The 26,519-nt window shown below is 38.9% G+C and overlaps 1 protein-coding gene across 2 annotated transcripts in view; it reads right to left on the reverse strand.

The window, feature by feature from the left end:
- The window catches only part of SGCD (sarcoglycan delta), a 426,978-nt gene that overhangs the window by 108,585 nt on the left and 291,874 nt on the right, over positions 1–26,519 (reverse strand). For both annotated transcript variants that reach the window (XM_003268565.3, XM_003268564.3), the window contains one exon: positions 3,359–3,431. In XM_003268565.3, coding sequence (XP_003268613.2) covers positions 3,359–3,431 — 73 coding nt within the window. The remainder of the gene's footprint in view (positions 1–3,358; positions 3,432–26,519) is intronic.

Here is a 26,519-nt window from a genome sequence, read left to right on the forward strand (position 1 = left end):
ACAATTATCAATTGACCCAGCAATCCCATTACTGGGTATATACCCAAAGGGAAATAAATTGTTCTGTCAAACTGACATAGGCACTTGTATATTCATTGCAATATACAATACTAAAGACACAAAAATCAACCTAGGTATCTGTCAATGATGGATTGGAGAAAGAAAATGTGGTACATATATACCATAGAACACTACGAAGCCATAAAAAAAATAACAAAATCATGTCCTCTGTAGCAACATGAATATAGCTGAAGGCCATTATCTTAAACAAATTAACACAGGAACAGAAAACCAAATACTGCACATTCTCACTAATAAGTGGGAGTTGAGCACTGGATACACATGAATATGAAGATGGGAACAAAAGACACTGAGGGACTACTAGATGAGGAGAGAGAAAAGGCAAAGGGCTGAAAAACTACCTATTGGGTATTACTCTTACTACCTGGGTGATTGATCATTTGTACTCCAAACCTCAGCATCATGCAATATACTCGTGTAACAAACCTGCACATGTATCCTTGAATCTAAAATGAAAGTTGAAATTATTAAAAAATTTCATGCTTTCTAGCCTCTGTGGGACATACCTATAACTTTTGAAGAAGCACAGTAAATAAACCAACTACACAAAATATTTATTTATTTTGTTGCACTGGACTTAGGAGATTTACTTGTAAATTGAGGAGGTTTAACTTTTTAAAGGCAAGTTTCAGGGTTGTTTATAAGTTGTGTAAAAAACACTACAATTATGTCTCAGCATAACATGTGCAAATACTCTGCTCCATGTTCTTTAGGCTATGCATCTCTAGAGTGGGCTAATACTTGGAGAATTGTCTTTTTGTTTCATTGGTTTGGGTTGGGTTTGTTTTTAACTACAGAAGATTTACTTTACTACTTAAAGCCAGGACAGCCTAACTCCTTTCCTCTTATATTTCCCAAATCTTCCAGGTAATGAAAAGCTTTGTTCCATAGAAAAAACATCTGTATTGTATTTAGAGTCTTGCTTCTTTTCTTTTTTTAAATTATTATTATACTTTAAGTTTTAGGGTACATGTGCACAACGTGCAGGTTTGTTACATATGTATACATGTGCCATGTTGGCATGCTGCACCCAGTAACTCGTCATTTAACATTAGGTATATCTCCTAATGCTATCCCTCCCCCCTCCCCCCACCCCACAACAGTCCCTGGTGTGTGATGTTCCCCTTCCTGTGTCCATGTGTTCCAATTGTTCAATTCCCACCTATGAGTGAGAATATGCGGTGTTTGGTTTTTTGACCTTGCAATAGTTTGCTGAGAATGATGGTTTCCAGCTTCATCCATGTCCCTACAAAGGACATGAACTCATCATTTTTTAGGGCTGCATAGTATTCCATGGTGTATATGTGCCACATTTTCTTAATCTAGTCTATCATTGTTGGGCATTTGGGTTGGTTCCAAGTCTTTGCTACTGTGAATAGTGCCACAATAAACATACGTGTGCATGTGTCTTTATAGCAGCATGTTTTATAATCCTTTGGGTATATTCCCAGTAATGGGATGGCTGGGTCAAATGGTATTTCTAGTTCTAGATCCCTGAGGAATCGCCACACTGACTTCCATAATGGTTAAAATAGCTTACAGTCCCACCAACAGTGTAAAAGTGTTCCTATTTCTCCACATCCTCTCCAGCATCTGTTGTTTCCTGACTTTTTAATGATCACCATTCTAACTGATGTGAGATGGTATCTCATCGTGGTTTTGATTTGCATTTCTCTGATGTCCAGTGATGATAAGCATTTTTTCATGTGTCTTTTGGCTGCATAAATGTCTTCTTTTGAGAATTATCTGTTCATATCCTTCACCCACTTGTTGATGGGAGTCCTGCTTCTTTCAGACAGCACTTTTTCTTGGGGCTAATCATCACTAATTACTGACCAGTTCTGTAAGAAACCTGCTTCTACAGAGGACTGTGAAAAGAAACGGAACCAGGCCACTCATTAGCTTGTCTCAAAAGACCTCTTCCATCACAGACATGAGGGTTCACTGCACTCTCAGGCAATAACTCTTTCTCATAGAGTCCTAAAAAGCAGGTTTTCTCAGATGTATTTGCTTAAAAGATTCAGCTTCAGTATCTTATATGAAACACAGGAATTAGCTAACAGAAAATCAGGTAAGTTCAGGCATGTGGAAGCTCTGCTGAAGACAGTTATGCTAGTAAAAAGTAGAACCTTGTGGTGTGATGTGTAATCTCAAAAATACAGCCCACTCTATGTGGGATTTTGTTATGAAAAGATTCTCATTATCCACCAACTATCCTCTTCCTTTGGCCCAATTTATTTCCTTACAGCCATCCAGACTTATAGGCTTTGCAAAAAATGCTATGGGTTTTATAATGAGGTGATACATTTTCCACTTACTGAGAATGTGCTTCTGTTAAAAGAAACACTAGCTCCAACATGGCTGCTGCTTTTTAAGCAAAACATAGATCTTCAGATTGCATCAGGAAACAGTAGATATGATTTGTGCAATGCAAGTACATGTGCCTATGGTTGATGTCTATTATGAAACAGTTATTCAGTGTCATATATGGTGATTTATGATTGCTTTTAGGTAAAAGAACTACCAGAAATGAAAAAAAAGCCAGTATTCACTGAATTAATCACAGTTATGATGAATAACTTGAAGCAATAGAAAGAATAGTTCTATTTGTTTCAACATACTATTTTAAATACATTTTGGGGGGAGGGACAGGGGCATTGTTGTTTGGTGGCTGGAATGGTTTTCAGGCTCTCTGTCTGTCTGTTTGTTTATCCATCTATCTGTTCTTTTGTGTTTTCCTTAGTTGCTGGTGGTGAGTACACAGCATCTCAGAGTCATCCTCTGCTAAGGCAGCACATTTATGAATATTTGAAGATTAACATCAGCACCTGGAACATCTGCAGAAGGGGGTTCTTTCTAGTACCATACCACCCCAAGTAATAGAGAGCTTGTTGCATAATAAGACATTTGTATTGTATTTAGACTTCATTTTCTTTTAGATATCATTTTTCTTTGGGCTGATCAGCACCAATTACCAACTAGTTCTCTAACTGGATAGGTTTTGGGTACCACAAAATACAGCAGATAACAAACATTCCAAATGAATGAATCTAGATTTCACAAAGTGGGCAACCTTTTACCCCACCCAGATCCTCAATTTTAAGTTCTCAGAGAAAATTTTCTTTTGGTTGTAGCTTATCTTCTGGTTCTCTCCAACCTCTTTCAATTTATGTATTCACGCTGTGACACTTATTATTTATTCAGAATGAATCACTGGCCAGTTGCACAGAGCAAGGCAGTAGCCATTAATCAATGCAAACCAAAGTCAGAAGTTTACCTTAGTTCCTTGAAGGGGTCTGCCCTGACATTAGGTGTTTCTATAGATTTAGGGAACACTGTGCCCTCCGCTCCTGTAAACAAAACAGAAAAGCAAACAGAGATTGGAGATACTGGAGTGACCTGTAGGCACAATCAGCACACTGATTAGAGCTAAATGCAGCGAATCCATTACACAAGCCAATACCCACATATTTTTCCACTGGCTTTAGAGCTCCATGATAGGAAAGCATTGAATCACTCATGCAAACAGCCTTTGAAAAAACAAGGAACTTCTTTTGAAAAGCATTCTTGCTGAGATCAGAGTGAGGCCATGAGGCAAATTCCATCTCGGCTTCAGAAAGGAAAAGATGCCTAGAAATGGTAAGGTCTGACTCTTGTCTCTCAGAAACTATTAATAGTCACCCAACTGGAAATGTTTTGAAAAACAGCAACCAAAGCTCTTTTATTGCAATGCATGGCACAAATCACATAACACATATGACATCTACACAGTGGGTTAGATGGTAGAACAGTGAAGTATTTGCCTAATGACTAGCAAAAGTTTTTCAGTAAATAAAGTTCTACATTATTATCTTGAAAAGTTAAGAAAACAGAACACTATGAGAGATCATTTGAAGTTCAGAGCTTTTACACTTTGAGTATTAACATTGATCCAAAACCCAATCTAGACATTTAGCTCTTGACTGTGCTATAAGCTTTTATCTTTACAACTTGTCAACACCAGTTGAAACTTTGCAGCCATAAAGATAGTGATTATCTGATTTGTCTGCTCCCAAAGTGTTTTCAAATCATTTAAGCCTCAGTTTATCACAGACAATTGCACTAGACATTAGTTTTTCAATTAAACTTAGCTGAGGCAGTATCCTGTACCTTGAAGTAAAGGTGTTTCTTTTTTATACATTTGGTGTACTTTGATGCTGTAAGGAGGGGAGAATATCTTACTTCCATGTGTGAATTTTTATAATCCTCTTACATTGTTATAACATCTAGAAATGCTCCATTATATTCAACAAAGAACATGCTTTTGAATGGTGTGGTGTTCTGTCAACTAGATCTTAAGCTCTGTGTAGGCAGGGATAAGGTCACATATGGGATATAGCCAGGTTGACTTTAGGTTCCGAAGGCTTCTACTGGACTCATTTCCAAATGGTACTGATGCTTCTATGGGAGTATTAAATTATTGCTTTCTCAATGCCAGGCTAAGCTGGTGCCCACTGAATGGCAAGCCAGCAAAATCTAGGGAGATAGGTTCTGACAGGTACAGGTGGCAAATGATTGGCAGGCTTTGGATGTAGAAAGGAAGTGAAGAACAAGATGCTTATGCTCCCTCAGCTCCCATGGTCCAACCAAATACCCTTTGATTATGTGTTCTTGCTGGGCTTTGGCCAATGGGGGTCCATATGTTCCACATACTGGAGGACAAACTCATTGATAAGACTTCTTAGGGGAAGATTTCAAAGCCACTCATTAGCTGAGTGACCTTGGGCATGAAGTTCAACCTCTGTGATATTCAGTTTCCCTCTCTCAAAAGAAAGTGTGTTGATAGTACCTTTATCTCCCAGGAATCTTGGAAGGCTGAATGAGATCTCTGGCACAAAGCAACCAGAAGTAATATTATATAATGCTTATGATTCTTATTCGTCCTTCTTATCCAGATCTTCTATGACTCTTTCAAAAATAACATTTTTAAAGCATTTTCTATGAACTAGAAACTGTACTGGATATTCTAGTTTTTCATTTAATCACCAGAATAACCTTATGAAGTGGAGACTATTAGTATCTTTGAGGCTCAGAGAAGACAGGAAATTCTACCTATGGTCACACAACTGAGTGGAAGTGGAATTGGGAGGGGTGACTGAGTGAGGGGTCGGAGGGGTGGGATTAGAACTCTAATCTTTCTGTTCTAAAACTGATGCCTTTGATCACTCCTCTAGACTATCTCCCTTAGCAGATTAAGCCCCTCCTTTACATGCTCATCTTTTTATGAGATATGAGCAAATATCAATCTTTATACCATCAAGTAATGCTTGCTAAATCCTCAATCACCTTTCTTCTCAAAACAATTCACATCTATAATGAGATGAGATATTAATACTCTTCAAAAAGGCCATTTCTTTCCAAGTGCTATCAGGTTTCTGATTTTCACACCATTTTTCACTTTCCCAGAAGCTCCAGAGTAGACAAACATCCTTCAGGATGAATTTCTCCATCCTATCCTCTCTCTGTTTTCTCAGATAATGAATTATTCTCAATTTTATTATTTCAAAAAGGTTTCTATTAAAACCATACCTACTGATTCCCTCTTTTGACACAATATAATTTACTGGCAATAAATGTTCATAAACAGTTTGAGTGAAAAATCCATAAAGCCATTTCAGCTTTATTTTAAGTTCCATTTAATGTCTCTCAAAAATGATTTCATCAATGTGTTTCCATTAGCTGGTTCTCTGCCCAATAACTTAATTCCATACAATCAATCAGGAACTTATAAAGCATGTGACAGGATCTATTTAAAGTGTTCTGAATCACCATAAAGATCAGCTCAATGGCTCTTTTCCCTACTAGCACAGGTAGGGGGTAAACTTGTAAAAAAACAAAAAAAAATCTCAAATGCACTCCACTGCCATAAGTAATAAAAAGCCAGCTTCTCCTCTCCAGAAAGGATATTCAAGTCCGGATCTCAGTTTTGTAATACTTTTGACTCAGAGTGTCCCAGATGTCAAGAGATCTGAAATCTAGTCCTGTCTCTATGCTCTTAGGCAAGTCAGATAAAAATCTCTGGTTTTGGATTTCCCCAATTATTAAATGAGGGATAAGCATCAGAGTTAAACTGTTAACCCCAAATCTAAAATTTTACGAGGTGTACAATCTTATCTAAGCAGATAATTGCCTTTAGCAACCTTTTTTCTAATGAGAAGAAAAAATAATCCTGTACTATCAAAGGAAATTGCGGAACATTTTCTCAGCATTTAACGAAAAAAAAAAGGAACAGACCTTTATCCAATTTAAACCGCATTTAATGGGTAGAAATAATTACCAGAAAATAAACCTCATAATAGATAAAATGGCAGAGAGCAAAAATGAAACTTAACTAAAACATCAAAACCCTAAAAATGCTGTAATTCTTTAAAACTCCAAAGACTGACCTGAGAAAATTAAATTTTATGAAAAATGACTAATTACCTAAAACTATATACATGTTAAAAATTGCTGTGGACTAAATACTGAAAGAAAAATACAGACCTGCAAAATGTGACACAAGAAAATTGGATTTGGGAGAAACACTGGGCAGAAAAATTACTAGGACAGCAAATAGCATCAGTGAAATTTGATAAAGAAAATTTATGATGAATCACTTCTTGTACATGAAGAACTGATCTCAAAAGTAAGAATTTCAAGAAGTGTTCTTTTAAAAATCAGAAATTACTTAAGTGTACTCTTTAGAAAATTGTTTAAGAATTTAAACTAGCTTAACAGAGTTTGCTTTGGTAAATTTTTTCCTGATGAACATGATTAATATTGGTATAATTATGATTAGTGCCTTTGTATTAATGAATATTAGCTAAAAATCATCGTTGGGTTTAAACCTTGGGGCCAAAATGTTCAACAGGTTCAAAAGGCAGAGTTAAAATATCTGATGAATAAGGTTTGAGGTAAAAACGTCAGTTTTCTACTTCACATTGCTTGGGTATATATAACCTGAATGATAAATTTAATAACAATGATATTTTACTTGACAAGATAAGGATATACTTTTATACCCATATTAGATTATAAAATGGAGAAAGGAAGTCAATCTAGAGAATGGTGATAAGAAAATGGAAGAAAAATAATTTCGTTTCTTGAAACATCCAAATATTGAGAAACCAAAAACCTGATTTTCAGTTCTAATTTTGCATATGCATTACATGGCCTTTGACAATTTTCCCTTTAGTATTATTTCTCCATTTGGATGGATTACATAATCTTTAAGGTTTCTTCCACTCCTGTTATTTTATTATTTTCTAGATATAACTGATTGGATAAACTCTGTGTACCAGAAGAGGAGCACAGTATGTCGGTGAACCCACAGTTCAATTAACTTAACAAATCTGTATTAAGCAGGAGGCTATAGTGGTGAAGCAAAGAGGTAAGAAGCTCACAGTATAATATAGTATCCTCCACTAGTGTACACTAATTGGTTTAAATAACTAGTAATTGGCTGGGCGTGGTGGCTCACGCCTCTAATCCCAGCATTTTGGAAGGCCAAGGTGGGCAGATCACCTGAGGTCAGGAGTTTGAAACCAGCCTGACCAACATGGAGAAATCCCATCTCTACTGAAAATACAAAATTAGCCGGGCATGGTGGTGCATTCCTGTAATCCCAGCTACTTGGGAGGCTGAGGCAGGAGAATCGCTTGAACTCGGGAGGTGGAGGTTGCAGTGAGCCAAGATCACGCCTTTGCACTCCAGCCTGGGCAACAAGGGTGAAACTCCGTTTCAAAAAAAACAAACAAAAAAACAAAACAACCCCCCCCCAAAAAAAACCTAGTAATTAATCTCAGAAATGAAAATATATAGCAATGATAAAGAAAAGACTGAAAGTATAAAACTTGAAGTCACAACCTGGTTTGGCAGATAAGTTTCCTAAAGAAATACAGTTTTGCTGATATTTGAAAAATAATTAGAACTGAACTAGTCAAGAGCTGAATGTAGCAGTAGAAAAGACTATGGAAACGCTTCATAGTCGGGAAATTCCCATTAATAAAGAAGACTGGGCCAGGTGTGGTGGCTCACACCTGTAATCCCATTACTTTGGGAGGCTGAGGCAGGTGGATCATGAGGTCAGGAGTTTGAGACCACCCTGGCCAACATGATGAATCCTTGTCACTACTAAAAATACAAAAATTAGCCAGGTGTGGTGGCGTGAGCCTGTAATCTCAACTACTTGGGAGGCTGAGGCAGGGTAATTGCTTGAACCCGGGAGTTGGAATTGCAGGGAGCTGAGATCCCATCACTGCACTCTAGCCTGGGAGACAGAACAAGACTCCGTCTGGAAAAAAAGAAAAAAAAAAGACTGGTGTTGCTAGGCCATTCTTAGCAAGAGATGAATATCATGCGGTGAGACTAGAGAGAAAGTTTGGCTCAGAGAGTGCAGAGTCTCAGAGGCCACAGTGCAGGTTTTAAGCAGGGGATCTGACTTGATCAACCTGGCATTTTTCAAAGATCACTGTGGCTGCATGTTATGGATTACTTGTTTGTTTCCCCCCAAAATTCAGATGTTGAAACCCTAGCCTTCAATGTGATGGTATTAGGAGGTGGGGTCTTTGGGGAAATAATTAGGTTTAGATGAGGTCATCAGGGTAGAGTGCCCATGATGTGATTAGCATCCTCAGAAGAGAAAGACTAGTGCTCTTTCTCCACCATGTGAGGATACAGTAAGATGATGGATGTCTGCAAGCCAACATGAAGGACCTCACCAAACCTGACCATGCTGGCACCCTGATCTCAGACTCCCCAGCCTCCAGAACTGTAAAACATAAATTTCTGTTTTTTAAGGCATCCAGTCTATAGTATCTGTTACAGCAGCCCAGACTGACTGAGACATTATGTCACGGAAAGACGCTTAAGGAAGGCAAGGGTGAATAAGGAGAAGCCAGGGGAGAGATGGTGGTAGATGGGATCATATGATTGGCAGTAAGGATAGAGAAGAGTGGATGGCTGAGGAAATATTTAAGAGGAAAACTAATGGGATCTGGTGATGTGCTGGACAAGAAGCAGACTGAAGGATGATCACAGGGCCCACGGGAGGAGATGAAATAGACAGTCAAAGCCAAGTGATTAATGCTCAAAGCCAGCCATGCCCATTAAGACTTTATACTCCACAAATAATATCCAGCTTTTTTAGTATTTGATATTTAAGTCACAATAGAAATTGCCTTTACTTAATAAAGGAAGCTGCTCTGAATCCAACTATATTTTTCTTATGAAGGAGCAAGAACCATGACAATGAAAGTTTAATCTCCCATGATATTTACCAGGAATATTTTTGAAAAATGATGAATAAACTAATAATTCTTTGAGTAATGAACACTATCTTCTGTGCGAGATAATTTTCTGGTTACTCCAAAGTTTTAGCTAAAGGTATCTTCATGTAGCTCCCACTGTTTAAAATTTCCAACATACGTGAGATATAGTTTTTGTCTCTGTAAGTCTAGGCTAGTAAACATGGCTACAATCTGATATTTAAATACTCTTTAATATCCAAGACCCATTTTCCTGCAAACCAGTCTTCTCTACAGCACATATGTTAGTTGTAGAAGAGTGAGTTATGGGACAACTAACCACAGGAAATGCCTTAGAAACAGAGATATTTGTATTTAATTCCTAACATGATTTTTGGCCTTCTCCTAAAAGTAATAGGCAGTGAAAAATTCTTTTTAAGGAAATGAGTTGGGTTATGTTTAACTGAAGATTTAAAATAAACTGAGTGATCAACGAGGATGCAGAGTTTCCATAAGTGTCAGGAATAAGCACAGGGAAGGTGGCTGTCAGCTTCTGAAAAGCTTCCCAGACATGAACAATACACAGATGCTAGAAAGTAACTTTCAGTAGAAATAGTCACTTAAGGTGATTTAATCCCATTGTGTCTCCCCAGGCTGCTGGTGGCATTTAATAAACTTCTAATGCATAACATCTGTAGTCATTACAAATAGTTTCTAGGATACATACCAAATATTTTCTTTTTAGGAATCAGGACAGATTCTTCTTATCCAAAAAGTACAGATAAAATTAATTCATCAACAAATATTTATGTAGAGCCTACATCAGACATGATTTTGTGGAGAAAATAGGCTCCAGCTTTCTTATTTAGGAATCGCAAATTAAGAAAAAAATTTAAAAATGCACATAAAATGTACAGCCATTCTGCCTGTTGTAATATTTGTTGTCTATAAATAGTTAACAAGTACCTATTATGTGAATGGCACAGTGCTGAGGCAATGTTCAGTAAGAAGACAATCTTTGCTCTTAATAAGTTTTATTGTAGCAACACAGGTGGATATTGCAAAAAATATTTAAATCTATTTTTAAAAATAACGAATATTATAAATCATGCATTTTCAGTGGGGGTGATGTTATCCTCAAGGGGGCAAAAATTGGTTCTTGGGAAGCAAAAGAAATCTCACTGTATTTATGTATAAAGCACAAATGTATATGTATATCTAGAGATGTATAGCAATATATAGATATAAACAGCTATATAAATACACACTTTACATAGTACATAAATGGATATCTAGTATATCTGTGATAGTAAGATTTCATGGGAGGGGTGTGATTAAGAAAAAGAAAAAAGCCTGAAAAAAAAAATTCCTCAGAAGAGCACTATTGGAAAAAGGACTGAGAAACTGTTGTAAATGCTATGAAGTAGTACAAGAAGCTGATGGAACACTGAGCAGAGGGGCTAGGCTAGCATCAGAGGACCTGTGAAGGCTTTGCTGGGCAAGTGCTATTATTGGAAGTCACTGGCATGTAGATAAGTGTGGACACCAAGAGAAGGGTGACATGATCCAAGCAATGGTTAGAGTAATGTAAAAGGAGAGCCAATGTCAGAATTTTAAGGGACTCCAACATTTAAATTTTGAGTATGGAAGGATGAGCCATCAAAGGAAAATGAAAAAGAACATGAGACTAGAGAGGTAGAAAGAAGACCAGGAATGGGGTAACACAGAAGCCAAGAGAAAGAAGTATGTATTTCAAGAAGGAGGGAACAGTTTATCTGTGTTAAACGTACTGGAAATTAAGGAGAGGAATAGAAAAGTCTACTGAATTTGGCAACATGGAAGACACATCTCAAGAGACATTCTATCAAAAGTTGAAGGCAGACTGTTGTGGGCACAAGAATAGGCAAAAGGTGAAGAAATGAATATAGCAAGAGTCACAACCTTTTGACAAGACAAATACCATGAGGTAGCTGGGTATTGGATATTGGGTACCAGATACCGAAGGCCTAGCGGTAGTTAGTAACCACACTTTTATATAGGCACCAGCCTGCTGCATGGCACAGGCTGCGTAGAGGTGCATGTGTTCAGTTGCCTGAACACAGGCATACATAATGTGGATGTTTGGGTTCATCTAGGCTGGGAATTTTGACACATATGAATGCCAAAAACAGAGTGTTAAAGTTCAGGGTTCTCCATGAAGACAGTGAAGAGGAATATGATACTGGGCAAGTTAATTTGCTTCTTCTAGCTTCAGTTTCCTCATTTGTGAAATGGGAATAATAGTAGTACTTCTCTCATAAAGCTATTGTGAGGATTAGCGACTATACATGTGTGTATATACACATACATACATATACACATACACATATACACATATGTATATATGAGATATATTACATATATATTAAAGTGTAATACATCATAAAATGCTATACGTGTCTGGCATATCAAAATAGATGGTAGATATATTTTATTATGATAAAAGATAGTGATGAAGACAAGAATAGACAGTAAAGCCAGAAAGATAAAAGAGTATCATTCAATAATTTGAAGGTTAACAATGGAGAAGGATAAAATAAGACATTCTCTTTCGAGTACTCTAACAATTTAACTGAACTGGCCATACCACCAAAGTACACATTTCAAACATCGTGTAGAATTTGAAACTGCAGGGCAATTTAAGATTCATGTATAAAAACATCCTGGCAAGATATGAAGAGACAAGTAGTTTAATTAAACAAACTCTACTCTGGAAACCAATAGACCAGAACTCATGTTCAGTGTATCATTAAGCCGAAACTTGAAAAAAACAAAAGGAACCATCCAAGCAGCAAGCAACTTCATTTCAGTTTCTTATGAGTACATCGTTTTCGATAGTAAATAAAACTGCACAGTATAACAAACAATTTCAACTCACTGGTTGTGTTTAACACTGATGGAACATTCTGGAACAAGGCAGCCTCTAGGTAAGGACAGTATAGGCAAACAAAGCATTAGCGACAAGCTGAGAAGGCTGCTTGACATCACCATGAGGGAGCTGTGCTCAAGGGAGACCCCTTGGTTCTCAAAGATGATGCACTGTGTGTCCTAAGAATGAGATGAATGTGGCTCTCCATCCATATCTCCCCTGCAGACCTCAGTGGGACAGGTGGCCAGAATCAGGCCAGCAGTGTAGAGGGAGAGGGAGAGAATAAATACCAGCAATGTGATCAAGTTAAAAAGAACATTGATTCTGCCTGCCCTTCCACCTGGGAGTGAGGGTGAGATGGGAGCCATGATACGCTGTGTCCTCAGTGGAGATTTCAGTTCTCAAGTGTTTCTCACAGTGTGAGAGCAATCAAGACTCACATGGTCAATGGATGCCAGTGAGACCTAAAAAAAACCAAAAAAACAAAAAAACATGTGTATGATTTTAAGAATTTCCTGGTCTTTGAAAAAGTAGAACACACTGTTCCTGTGGCCAAGCAAGTGGGTGGTGATGCCTTCCTATGGAGAAGGAAATTGAAACATTAACTGAGGACCACAGAGAAACACTGTCTAAAAAATAATTGGAGAAACTTACAAAATCATTTATGAGAGATGAAGATGATGATGACCTGCAAAGTAAGAACGAGCAAGTGGAAATCTAGATAAAGTATTGAAGGTTTCAAAACATTAAAACACTTAAATGATTTAATTTCTGAATACAGTCCTGTTATGAAAGCTTTAAAATGAGCATGCTTTATAGGTGATTTATAGATAATTTTGATTATGTAATTTTTTACCTTGTCCACTGACTTCATCCCCAGTATGGCCAGCATGTCATTTACTTGTCAAAAACCATTTCCCCCTTTCCCCTGGCCAAGAAAATCCCAGTATTATTTATGGGAGCAAAATGCCCAGCTAAATACTTTCCCAGACTCCCTTGAAGCTAGGGGTAGACAAATGACACGACTTTGTTCAAAGAAATGTAGGTAGCTGTCTACTGGGGAGGAGTACTGAGTTTTACTGTCCACAGGAGGGTATAGATGTGGCTAGTTTCAGTGTTTTTATCTGAATATCAGCATGATATCTGGAGCTGTGTGAGCCATCTAGTCTTCTGACCATGAGAAAAAGACCAAGAGGACTTCAGATATGTTCACCCAGATACCACGAAGCTGCCAGCAACTGTCTACCATTGGCCTTATGTATTAGTCTGTTCTCATGTTGCTAATAAAGACATACCCAAGATTGGGTAATTTATAAAGGAAAGAGGTTTAATTGACTCATGGTTCAGCATGGCTTTGGGGAGGACTCAGGAAACTTACAATCATGGTGGAGGGGGAAGCAAATACGTCCTTCTTCACATGGTAGTAGGAGAGAGAAGTGCTGAGCAAAATGGGGAAAAGCCCCTTATAAAACCATCAGATGTCATGAGAACTCACTATCACGAGAATAGCATGGAGTTAACTGCCCTCATGATTCAATTACCTCCCACTGGGTCCCTCCCACAACATGTGGTGATTATGGGAACTATAATACAAGATGAGATTTGGCTGGGGACACAACAAAACCATATCACCTTACTTTTATGGGAGAAAAAGCAGTCCCTATTTATTATTTATTTGAGACCTCTTAAAAGAATTTTGTTGCTCAACCTGCCTAAGGTTTAATACCCTTCTATCCTTGACGAAGGAAAGAGAAGTAAACTAACATTTCCACATGGCCACGTTCTTCACTTAAAGCTTTTCGTCAGTAGTAAGCCAGATGACCAAAAGTTGAAAATCACTTTTTAGTGATTATTTAGCTGGACACTTTGCTCTCATGTACTGAGGTACTTTTCACTGACTGCTGAGTAGGGCTGGGATTTCCCATGTCCTTGCCTTTGCTTACAGTGTTCTCAGCCAGAAAGTACTTTTCCTTTCTTTTTGTTCCCCATAGTGCATCAAATCCTATAAGGCCCAGGTCAAATGCCACTTCCATCATGAAGCCTTCCCTGGTCTCCCTTCAGTTATCACCAATTGATCCCTCTGTTGTGCTTCCATAATATCTAATTTATGCCTTGGATGAGCATGTATTTTATTGTCTTCATTGACTATGTCTTGCCTTCTCCACAAAATAAGCTACTTAAAGCCAAGGACCCTGTTATGGGTGTCTTTGTACTTTTCTAGACAAGCAGCAGGAACTTAGATATTTTGAATTATATTTTCCTTAAGCCAGAAAAGCTGAAGAATGAAAAAGAAGCTTCCGTAGGGGAGACGTATGAGCTGTCAGTATCAGCTATACCACTGCAATACTGGATAACTTCTTTTCCAGTAAGTAAACGATTAAGCCTATAGTTAAATGGTCTCAGTGAAATAGCTTTCCACTAGCTTTATTTTCTCCTGTAATCACTCCAGTTTAGTGCAGTCAAATCGACTGCCCAAAGCCCAGTGTGACAGGTCTTTGGCTGGGTTTACAACCTTTGATGAGTCCCTGTGTCCTGCAACAGAAAGCCACATTTTTTTTTTATTATACTTTAAGTTTTAGGGTACAGGTGCACAACCTGCAGGTTTGTTACATATGTATACATGTGCCATGTTGGTGTGCTGCACCCAGTAACTTGTCATTTAACATTAGGTATATCTCCTAATGCCATCCCTCCCCGCTCCCCCAACCCCACAACAGGCCCCGGTGTGTGATGTTCCCTTTCCTGTGTCCATGTGTTCTCATTGTTCAGTTGCCACCTATAAGTGAGAACATGTGGTGTTTGGTTTTTTTGACCTTGTGATAGTTTGCTGAGAATGATGGTTTCCAGCTTCATCCATGTCCCTACAAAAGACATGAACTCATCATTTTTTAGGGCTGCATAGTATTCCATGGTGTATATGTGCATTTTCTTAATCCAGTCTATCATTGTTGGACATTTGGCTTGGTTCCAAGTCTTTGATTGTGAATAGTGCCACAATAAACATACGTGTGCATGTGTCTTTATAGCAGCATGATTTATAATCCTTTGGGTATATACCCAGTAAGGGGATGGCTGGGTCAAATGGTATTTCTAGTTCTAGATCCCTGAGGAATCGCCACACTGACATCCACAATGGTTGAACTAGTTTACAGTCCCACCAACAGTGTAAAAGTGTTCCTATTTCTCCACATCCTCTCCAGCATCTGTTGTTTCCTGACTTTTTAATGATCACCATTCTAAATGGTGAGAGATGGTGTCTCATTGTGGTTTTGATTTGCATTTCTCTGATGGCCAGTGATGATGAGCATTTTTTCATGTGTCTTTTGGCTGCATAAATGTCAGAAAGCCCCATTTTTAAAAAAACTTTTAGGGCCAAGGTCTTGGTCTGTCATCCAGGCTGAGTGCAGTGGTGTGATCACAGCTGACTGCAGCCTCAAATTCCTGAACTCAAGCAATCCTCAAACCTCAGCCTCTTGAGTAGCTTGACTACAGGGACATGTCACCATTCCTGATTAATTTTTAAAATTTTTTTGTAGAGAGAGGGTTTTACCATGTTGCCCAGGCTGGTCTTGAACTTCTGGGCTCAAGCAGTCCTCCCACCTCAGCTGCTCAAAGCATTGGGATTACAAGCATGAGCCACTGCATCCAGCCAGGAAGTCCCGCTATTTAATATGACAATCTGACATAACCCATCTCTTTAGCTTTGTCTGCGGCTTAGTAATTTTTTTAAAACATCAATTTGTGTTTCTGTATTTTCCTCTCCTCTCCATTTCAAGCAGGTAGGAAGGCCTTTTGCATATCCTTGATGTTTGTTTAGTTGTTTCCATAAAGGAAAATGTACTCTTTATGATGCATATTAATAGATCTGTGGGTTTTGACAAATACATGAGTCATGTATCTACCACAATAAGCAAATACAGCCCAATTTTATCACTCCAAAAATTTCCTCGTGCTACCCCTTTTGTATTCAATCCATTCCCTGAGCCTCAAATCCTGGCTTCCACCATTCTCCTATGGTTTTGTCTTTTCTATCATATCATCTAAACAAAATCATTCAGTAGATAAGAGTTTTGGGTCTGGCTTCTCTGACTCAGCAAAATGAAACTGAGGTTTTTTGTTGTTGTTGTTGCTGTTTTCCTTTGTTTTTCTTCAACTTTTATTTTAATTTCTAGGATAAATGTGCAGGATGTTCAAGGATGTGCAGGTTTGTTACATAGGCAAACATGTGCCATTTGCTGCACAGATCAACTCATCACCCAGGAATTAAGCTCAGCATCCATTAGCTTTTCTTCCTGGTGCCCTCCTTCCCACCCCACCCCAACAGGCCCCAGTGATGCATTTGAGTTTTATGACAGAAGGTACCCATTGGGTCAAAAGCAGAAACTGCCTTAAAGCAACAGCTATTCCTGCCATCTGTAAACACCTAACCTTAGTGGAGAGTAGGCCGGTTGTCCTGTGGGGAAGAGGCGAGAAAGGAGTGACCTGGAAGAAAGCTGAAGAGAAGGCAGATTTAGAAGAATCAGAACACTTAGAAAACCTTAGAGATCTGGGGTCCTTGGAAGACCAGAGTTATCACTAGGGAGGTGACCATCTCTCAGAAAGGATGGCTGTGTCATGCCTCTAGAAGGCAGTACCCTTGGCCCACACCTCAGCAAAGATTTCTGCACCTTCTGTGTGTTGTGGAAGTAGACAGTAAGTGCATTTTAAATGACCATGCAGGCTAGGGAAATGAAATTATCAGAGGTGATCTTAATTGACCAAGGAGCAGCAGGCCTGCCCATGTTTTCTTGACACCATGTACGCTTTGTCAATTCTTGAACAACCCAGTGATAATGGAGATGGAATTTCCTACCAGATTACTGTGGGAGCTCAGAGCCAGATTTAGGTAATAAAAGTCATATCAACTGCTGACATGTATTGAGTGATTACTATTTGCCAGGCGTTTTTTAAAGCACTTTGTGAGTTAACATACTTCATGCTCACTGCAACCCAAGTGCATGATATTATTATAGCAGAAACTGAAGTATAGGAAGGTTTCACAGAGCACCAGTGTGGGGACTGGGACCCAAACACAGGCAAATCTAGCTGCAGAGGCCATGTTCTTAACTCCCCGCTAAACATGTTACTTTTTTAATCATGAGTTTGGGAGTTATGAGTCAGATTTCATCAATCTCTTCATCAAGAAAAGACCACCATGGAATAATAAAGTTTGGTTATGCACATCCTACTCACAACTGCTTTTCTGTTAAAGGGCCACCTAGGTGGTCCTGCTTGAGTTGCTACCTGTCTACACCTGACCAATCAGATTCTAGCTTGAGAACTGAAACTAAACACAGTGCACACTGTCAGTGAGTGACAGGTACTTGACAATAATAACTAACACTTATTGAGAATCATGCTAACTGCTTTTACAGATATCATCCCTTTCATCTTCAGTAATAGAGCCAGGGTAAGAAACCAGAAAAACTAGTCCCTGACCTCATACTTTTAACTTCCAAACATAGGTTTGGGGCTGGCAGCCATGTTGAAAGATGTGCAAGAGGCATAATCTCCGTGAGGAAATGTGAGAAAGCAAAGCAGAGAAAAAAGAAGTCACATGGCCCCTGAGAGGCAGAGGGAACACCTTGATTCTAGAAGCTGCAGATCTCATAATGCTTGACTGAACATACGTAAACTGCTCCTGCACTATCTTCTCACAACCTTGAAATGAATACTCTCAGTTTTCCCATGACCTAGCTGGGGTGGATTCTGTTTCTTGTAAAAATGAACATTTCACATGTCTCTATGATCATATGTGCCTCCCTCATCTCCATATACTCATGTTTGACACTCCATGGGGTCTAATGGTACACGGGCCATAGTAGCATTAACTGAGCTTGGCCTCTTTGAAGGGAAAATGCCACTCAGAAGGCAGTTCTTCAGTGAATGAAGGCCTCTGAAACCTGGTAGAGACTTTCCAGGTCACTCGCTTTGTTACATAAACCTAAACCATGGCAAGTGTAAGTCCTGAGTTCCCATTTCCCTTTCCCTCCAATGCTTCATAACAGGCATCAAACTCTAGCTTGGTATAACTAGGGTTAGAAAATATAGCTATGAAGAAAAGACAGGGCAATAAAAAATGAAGCTTCATTTAACCATCTCACTGACCAATGCAAGCCTTCCAGACTTAGCAAGAAACAAAGTCCGAAGAAAGGTCTTCAAAATAAGGTGTCCTATCTGCATATGAGACAAAGGAGGAAGGTGGGATAGTTACAATGTTTCTGCCTATTCAACATCCTTTAGCTTTCCTTTGGATACTAGAACATTTATTTGCTTTGCAGAAACCTGCTGTGGCTGGTGCTCACTTGGCTCTCCCCCACCCCCAGGATACAGAAGGGAATGTGATCTAGGCTGCCCAATCAGAATATCCGACTCCTTAGAAAGAGTGTTTGGTCTAGGGGCATGTGACCCAAGCAGAGTTAATCAGTTATTTTCAAAGATTGCTATGGCTGCCTGAATGAAGGTGTTTCTGTCTCTCCTTCTGAGATAATGTCTGCTGAAGAACTGCCTAAAGGAAACCTGTACAACAGAGAAAGATGTTAAAAGCACCAGGGATGGTCATATCTAGACTTCTCAGTGATTGATAAGTCTGCAAATTCCCATTTTTAAAGAAATTTTTAAAAAACTATAATAATTTTGCTTTGTGTCACTTGCAATTAGACATACCCTAAAGAATTCATTAGTTTTCTCACAGGGTAGAGGCTTCTATGTCTTGACTGTCTGTCCCTAACAGTCTACATCACTAAAGCAGGAAGAACTGTTCCCTAGAGCTCACAAAGAAGTCCATTTTGAAGAGTGACTATTACTCCTGTATGACTCAATTTTAAATGCCTGCTTAACAGGAAATGGAAATCCACAGGATAGCAGAAGCTAGTCAATTTTCACTACCAGACAAAAGTTGTAAAAACAGGTATGCTAAAAGGTGTTCTTCCAATCTGAATTGGTATAAGACACTTTTGAGGGCATCTAGTATCTCCCGCTCTCTGCTTACCATTCCAGGTGCAAGCACATTTTGTGAGTCTTTAATAGTTTTTTCCTCTATCCCTATAAACAGAAAAAAAAAATAGCATCTATGAAGACTGAATTAGTCAGTGCCAAAGAGTACGTTCTTAGATGTTGAACCGATTATTTTTTTTTTTTAAAAGCAAGTGTCAAAATCCATATCTGCAGGGCTTTTTAGCTTGATTTGGGTATTTGCTAAGTGTATCTTGTGCTGCTTTGTCAATCTGAGTGACAGTTACTCAATACTAATCTGATGCCAGTTGATTCTTCGCTTTCCCTAAACAGGATTAAGGTATACTATCTATGAATATATTTCATCCCAGGCTGTAAATCTATATGCTTTAACGTAAATGCATTAGCATCTCTTTTTAAATGGAATGTACTGTGTATACAAGGAAATAAAGATGAATTACCAAGTTGTCCTGAAAAGTGTCTTTCTGACCCATTATGAAAATGACTCAGCTTTCAAGGCAGCAGTAAGTAGATTAGACATTTTCCATTATTTTACATAGTGATCTATACCTCAATTTCTGGGAGGACCTATTAAGACTCAGAATATCTATAACCATATTGCCCTTCCTTGGCTGGGGCAGGTAAATTTTCTCATTTATTTGTTTCTCTGTTTGTTAGTTTATTTAGCCCTCCTTTTGTTTATTTATAAAGAAATATATATTTAATTCCTGCTGTGAGTTAGGCACTCACCTGGGTTCTAAGGATACAATGGTGAACAGTAGTAGTAATATTTAGGTCCCACAATTTGCCCTAAGATTTCCCAATTTGTCGAGAGCCAATTGGGCCTATAAACACCTAATGTCAAATCTTACTATCCAGCACTGTCTCACAGGTCTGCGCTCACCAGAGCAGGGCTGAAACAATTATTTAATCTTCGAATATCACTTTAGAGTTTATAGGGATTTTCATATGTACTTTAAATTCTCATAAATATCTATTAATATATAAAGGAACCAGGGAAGATGAGCTTTAATAAGTCATTTAAGATTAAGCAACTAACAACTTGAGGACAACAAGTTGTTACTACTAAAACCCAATGGTCTATGACAGTATCTACCTCATAGGTTATTGTAAAACATCAATGAGATATTACAGGCAAAGCACTTAGAATAGTGCATGGCACACAGTAAGAGTGCAATAAATGCTAATTTATTGTTGACTGTGATGATGTTTTTGTTTAGGAACAGGGAATCATAAGCTAGTGTCAGTTTGCCTGCCTGTCCATCTATTCATTTGTTCATCTGTCCATCTATTCATCCATCCATCCAAACATTTATTGAGTACCTGTTGTGTATCAGGCACTATAAGAGATGCTGAAGATTTAATGTTGAATAAGCCCATGCTCTTATATCTCTCACAGTTTAGATTTCCAGTCTTTGGCATTTGTATTTGCTATCAGACTTCACAGACTAAATGATGAAAAGGTCTTAGGGCCAGGTGTGGTGGCTCAGGCCTGTAATCCCAGCATTTGGGAGGCCGAGGCGGGTGGATCACCCGAGGTCAGGAGTTCGAGACCAGCCTGGCCAACATGGTGAAACCCCGTGTCTACTAAAAATACAGAAAATTAGCTGGGCATGGTGGCACATGCCTGTAATCCCAGCTACTAAGGAGGCTGAGGCAGGAGAATCACTTGAACCCGGGAGGCAGAAGTTGCAGTGAGCCAAGATCACACCATTGCACTCCAGCCTGGGCAACAAGAGTGAAACTCCATCTAAAATTAAAAAAAAAGAAAGAAAAGGTCTCAAAACAAGAGCCCAGACCAGGGATTGGCAAACTAGAACCCATGGGTCAAATCTGTCTCATTACCCGTTTTTGTAAGTAAAGTTTTATTAGAACACAGCCATATTCATTTGATTACATATTGTTTATTGCTGCTTTCCCACTGCAATGGAAAAGTTGAGTAGCTGCAACAGAGACCCTGTGGTCCATAAACCTAAAATATTTACTATCTGGCCCTTTGTGTAAAAGATCCCTGGCCTGGATTATTGCATCTTTGTATCCTCTTAGCTGTTCTACCTTATCATCCCTTGGAATTGAAAACAAATAAAAAGGTGATGGCTTGCCTGCATGGGCCAATCAACTTGTTTACATCTGATGCATTGTCCTAATTGCAGAAAAGTACTTCATGGTTTTGACATTACTGATCTTACTGGCGGGATTTTTTCTATTGTCCTCTACAGGAGGCAAGATAACCTTGTAAAAATATTCTTCCTAAGCATGAACTCATTATTCTGTGGTCCTCCTGCTTTCTTCCCATTTATTATCACCTTACTATGTCTCCAGTACTATCAGCAATCCTTGGCTCCCCTATGATCTCATGCTTGGCCCATTTTTTACCATTATGTGACTGACTGGGCAGAGGGCACCATTCTTGTGTTTCTCTGTTAGCATTCTTTTTTTTTTTTGAGACGGAGTCTTGCTCTGTTGCCCAGGCTGGAGTGCAGTGGTGCAATCTCAGCTCACTGCAAGCTCCGCCTCCTGGGTTCACGCCATTCTCCTGCCTCAGCCTCTCCCAGTAGCTGGGACTACAGGCACCCGCCACCACGCCCGGCTAATTTTTTGTATTTTTTAGTAGAGACGGGGTTTCACTGTGGTCTCGATCTCCTGACCTCGTGATCCACCCGCCTCAGCCTCCCAAAGTGCTGGGATTACAAGCGTGAGCCACCGCGCCTGGCCAGTTAGCATTCTTTTTGACCAGTATAACTTGGACTTTTATTGCTCAAGTCTGTGCATGTTGACATGTCATTGGGCAGTAAGAATATTTTTAACATTGTTTTTGCATGAGTGTACATTTAAGTGTTGCCTTGAATGGTAACACTCAAGATACTAACAAGAACAATGATTTACTCCATATGCCAATCACTTTACCTATACTATTTTATTTAATCATTATAACAACCTAACATTTAGATACTCTCATCATTTCCATTTGCAGATGAGGAAACTGAAGTTTTGAGAGTTAATTTTTTAAATGATAAACATAGTTATACTTATTGAGAACTTAATATATCTGACTATAAATTTTACATGGGTTGTCTTATTTAATTTCCACAGTGACTATCTAGGAATGCAGGAATGCAGTGTTGATATCTTCATTGTACTCATAAGGTGCAGTGAGGTTACTGACTTGCTATGATCCCAACTCTAGTTTAGTGGGAGCACTAAGACTTGATATTAAAATCTGGTTGAGGTCAGGAAGGTATCCTGTGGTTCAGTCACATAGACACCCATCTCCTCCCACTTCCTCCCTACTAAATCAAATGTGTTGCCTGCATGCAACCCCGTTATCGAGTAGACAACTTAAAACTAGTTATTTCTTTTCGGAGGTTTGGTGATTAGAATGGTAGAAGTAGAAAACAAAAACTGGCATGATGATGCTTTCTGCTGAAATGTAAATCAGTTTTACTTGTCAAAGATGTCAAGGATGGCAGATCCCAGTGACTTCTTTACTATTTCTTACTTTAAAAACAAATCCCGCCCCATGTTCTCATTGTAAACTAAGTATGATTGGTAATGGAAGATAAATATTTGGACTCCTGTACATTAAGAAACATTCTCTAAATGAGAAGTTATCAATGGGTCACTGAATTTGAACAAAGCCATTTCCTTTACATCTTAAATTCTCAAGGTATTTCAGACTCTATATTTTGATAACTGAACAAAGTTGGCTCTTGCCAGTTTACTATGGTTTGGATCTGTGTCCCCATCCAAATCTCATGTTGAATTGCAATCCGCAATGTTGGAGGTGGGGTCTGGTAAAAGGTGCCTGGATCATGGGGTTGAATTTCTCAGAAATGTTTTAGTATTTCCCCCCTGTACTGTCTTCATGACAGTGAGTTCCTGTGAGATCTGGTTATTTAAAAGTGTGTGGCACCTCCCCAGTCTCCTCTTGCTCCTGCTTTTGCCATGGGATGTGCTTTCTCCCCCTTTGCCTTCCACCATGACTAGGAGTTTCCTGAGGCTTCCCCAAAGCTGAGTAGATGCCAGCATCATGCTTCTCATACATCCTACAGAACTGTGAGCCAATTAAACATTTTTCCTTTATAAATTACCCAGTCTCAGGCATTTCTTTATAGTAATTCAAGAATGGCCTAACACACACTTCATCTTTGCAGGTGATGGGGTAGTCTTTCCATATCACAAATTTTGATTATAAACCTTACCAAGCAGTGATATAGCCTTAATTTATAGTAGTATTAACATCAGAATCTGGGTCTCCAAACTCATTGTTTAGTTTTTTTTAAATTATACATTGTAGCATAGTTGTTGTTAATATTATACATTCTAATATCCAGGCTCTCGTCTTGGATTTCCCACCAAACTTACTGTATGAATGTAGAGCCTTTTAACTGTTCTAAGAATAGTTCCTGTACCTATAAAGTGGGCATCATCCACCACCAACCTAAGGCTCAGGTTTATCATGAAGACTAAATAAGAGGTGAGTGAGGATTTCAACCTGTACAGCAAAATACAAATGTTAGTGATAAATGGCACCACTCAGGAAATCCTCTCTGGATCATATAAAGACTCCCTTTTAATCTTTAGAAACTGCCCATTTTATAAGAAGATTCCATTAAAATGAGAAGAGTAAGCTAGTAAGTATGATTAATTTGAGATTAAAGGTAAGACGTCTGTCTAGGTCTGTTAAGTGCTCTCTCTATGTTTTTATAGTTCTAAAAAAACCCTACCCCAAGGCCCAATTTTAGGGACACTGGACATTAACAAATCAATAAGCCCAGGCTCATTTTTCTGAACCTTCTAACTCAGGCAATGCAAAAACCCCTTCCACATTTTCATGACAAATGGAAACAGCTCACAGAGAAGCTCACTAAATGGATGAAGCTGACATTCCTCCTAATTCATTAGAGCAAAGAACTTTTAGAGATCCAGGGACCCCACGAAAATCACTCTCCCACAGGGCAATTGATCATAACTTGAAAAATCATTTCAGGATTGGTCCAAAGCAGCCTTAAAGGAAGAGAAGGAAATGTCACTAACTTCTGTACAATTCAGAATTTTAAAGAAATAGGTCGAACTATGAGATCACACCTCTGTTACTGTAGTGGTCTACAAGGCGTGCTACTCAAATTTAACACACAGCTTAGCATTTGCCATTTTAAATGCCTGGGGTGATAGGCCCATCTTATCCTTTGCCCCAAGAAGAGCTGCTTTTTTAGCTGAAGAAATAACTCTGGTTTTCAATAGAAAAGCAGGATGGGGGGAGTGTATTATAAAAAATAAGCCCTAAGTAATGGGGTGAATGTAAAGAGTATAAAACAAATCTGCCTACATATTGGTTGCTTAACAAACGTCAGCATTGTCATAAATCCATCTTGAAGTCTACTTCAATTATAAGATTATATAAATAAGGAAACTGAATATCCATCCTATATGAAAGGCAAAATTTATGCTGTACCAAGTAGAAGTGGACTTGTCTTACCAAGGCTGCTACATTCCTTGCTGCACAGACAAAAATAGGTCATTGTGCTCACACTGCTGTGAACAGGAGGCAGAGATTCAAACCTCTATGCACATCACTTCTGTCTTCCCCACTCCAAAGCGCTTTCTGCTGGAGAGCTCTCATCTTGAGTTTGTTGCTTCTGTCAATACTTTGTGACCAGGCTCAGGCTAGAGAGATAGCCGGGCCATACTTACCCATGGTTAACATTAATTGCTCACTTGCTGTGTGCATGGCCTGACACTGGGCGCTACAGAGGGAGAAAGAATGTAATCTGCAACCTCAAAGAATGAGAAAGGAGGACACACAAATTTCCAAGGGGATGCAAGGCACAGAACCAGGGACGCAAAGTTTATTTACAGTAGCACTGTAGTCAGCGCTCTGTATACTTTTCCTCTAGCCTATGGCTTCTCAACCTCAGCCCTACTGACATTTAGGGCCAGATCATTCTTTGTTGTAGGGGGCTGTCTTGTGCACTGGGTAGCATCCTTGTCCTCTATCCGTTAGATGTCAGTAGCAACCCCCCACTACCACCCCACCAAATTGTGCCAAAGATGTCTCTCAACATTGACAAGTATTGCTCTAAGGGTCAAAATCTCCACCCACTCCCATCAACACACTCCTGTTGAGAATCACTGTTTGGCCCTAGTGTGTTGTAACATATCCCCCCTTCCAACTCTAGACTAACCCCATTCTCAGAATTTAATGATAGGCTCCACATGATACAGGAGTTTCTTTCATCTGGTCCATGATATTAAGCATGAAATAACCTAGACATATGTCAGGGTTTACAATCATGTCCTATTCTTGTTATACTCTAGCTGAATCCCCAGCTTATCATAGTGATTGCACATAATAGGTGTTCACTAAGTAAGCATTTAACATTAGGACAGGGAGCCTCACCTGGGACAATGGACCCCAGAGATTTACAGATAGAATTCAGTGGGTTTGTGATCACTGAAGGGGCAGATTTTACATCATTCTTTTCATTAACCTCTAAATGGAATCCAGCATTTCCTCTAATGAGAATAAAGAAAATAATCTATAATAATCATCACTCTGGGACTCTGTCACCAACAGAAATCACAGATTATTTCCTATCCTAGTCAACTTGTTGCATACAACTCAAAATTGTGTTTATGCTCTCTGCTCCTTTGAAATGATGGTAGTTATCAAAGACAAACATACATTATTTTATCACAACATTGCTTTTTATGTGTTGGCAACTGTATCTAATTAGCTTTCTTTGGTAATCCTGGACACTTTGTTTAATGCAGTTAAAATTTTGAGAAGGCATTTGTAGTCTTCAATAGCTTGACAAAGGCACCCATGACAAGAAAAAAAAGTGAAGAAACACTGCCAATGTCCTAAAATCATAGCCAGTCTCTAAGAACTTTTTGCATCATTCCTATGGTGCTGGGGAGGGGGCTTGTTCCTAGTAGGGGCCTAACTGCTATTATTGAGAGGCGTAGGTGCCATCGCTAGCCTGAGTCATCCTCTTAATCTCTAAGAAGATGATTTATTGTTTTTTCGTTTATCTTCCTCCACCCCATATCCTGAGTACTTTTAAGGATGGTTTTAGGAATCAAATCGAATGACAGAGGCAAATGTGCAGGTATCCGGTTGTAACTAATGCTACCATGCAGATGTGATCACATGTCAGTTCTCTAGGATTTGTCAGCTCTTGTGCTTTATCAGCCTATTTGCAATCTGTGGTAGCAGACTTGACTCAAACTTGGCCTTTCTCGCTTGCATC

The sequence above is a fragment of the Nomascus leucogenys genome, chromosome 2 (assembly GCF_006542625.1).
Source record: "Nomascus leucogenys isolate Asia chromosome 2, Asia_NLE_v1, whole genome shotgun sequence".
In the NCBI taxonomy this organism is placed as follows: Eukaryota; Metazoa; Chordata; class Mammalia; order Primates; family Hylobatidae; genus Nomascus; species Nomascus leucogenys.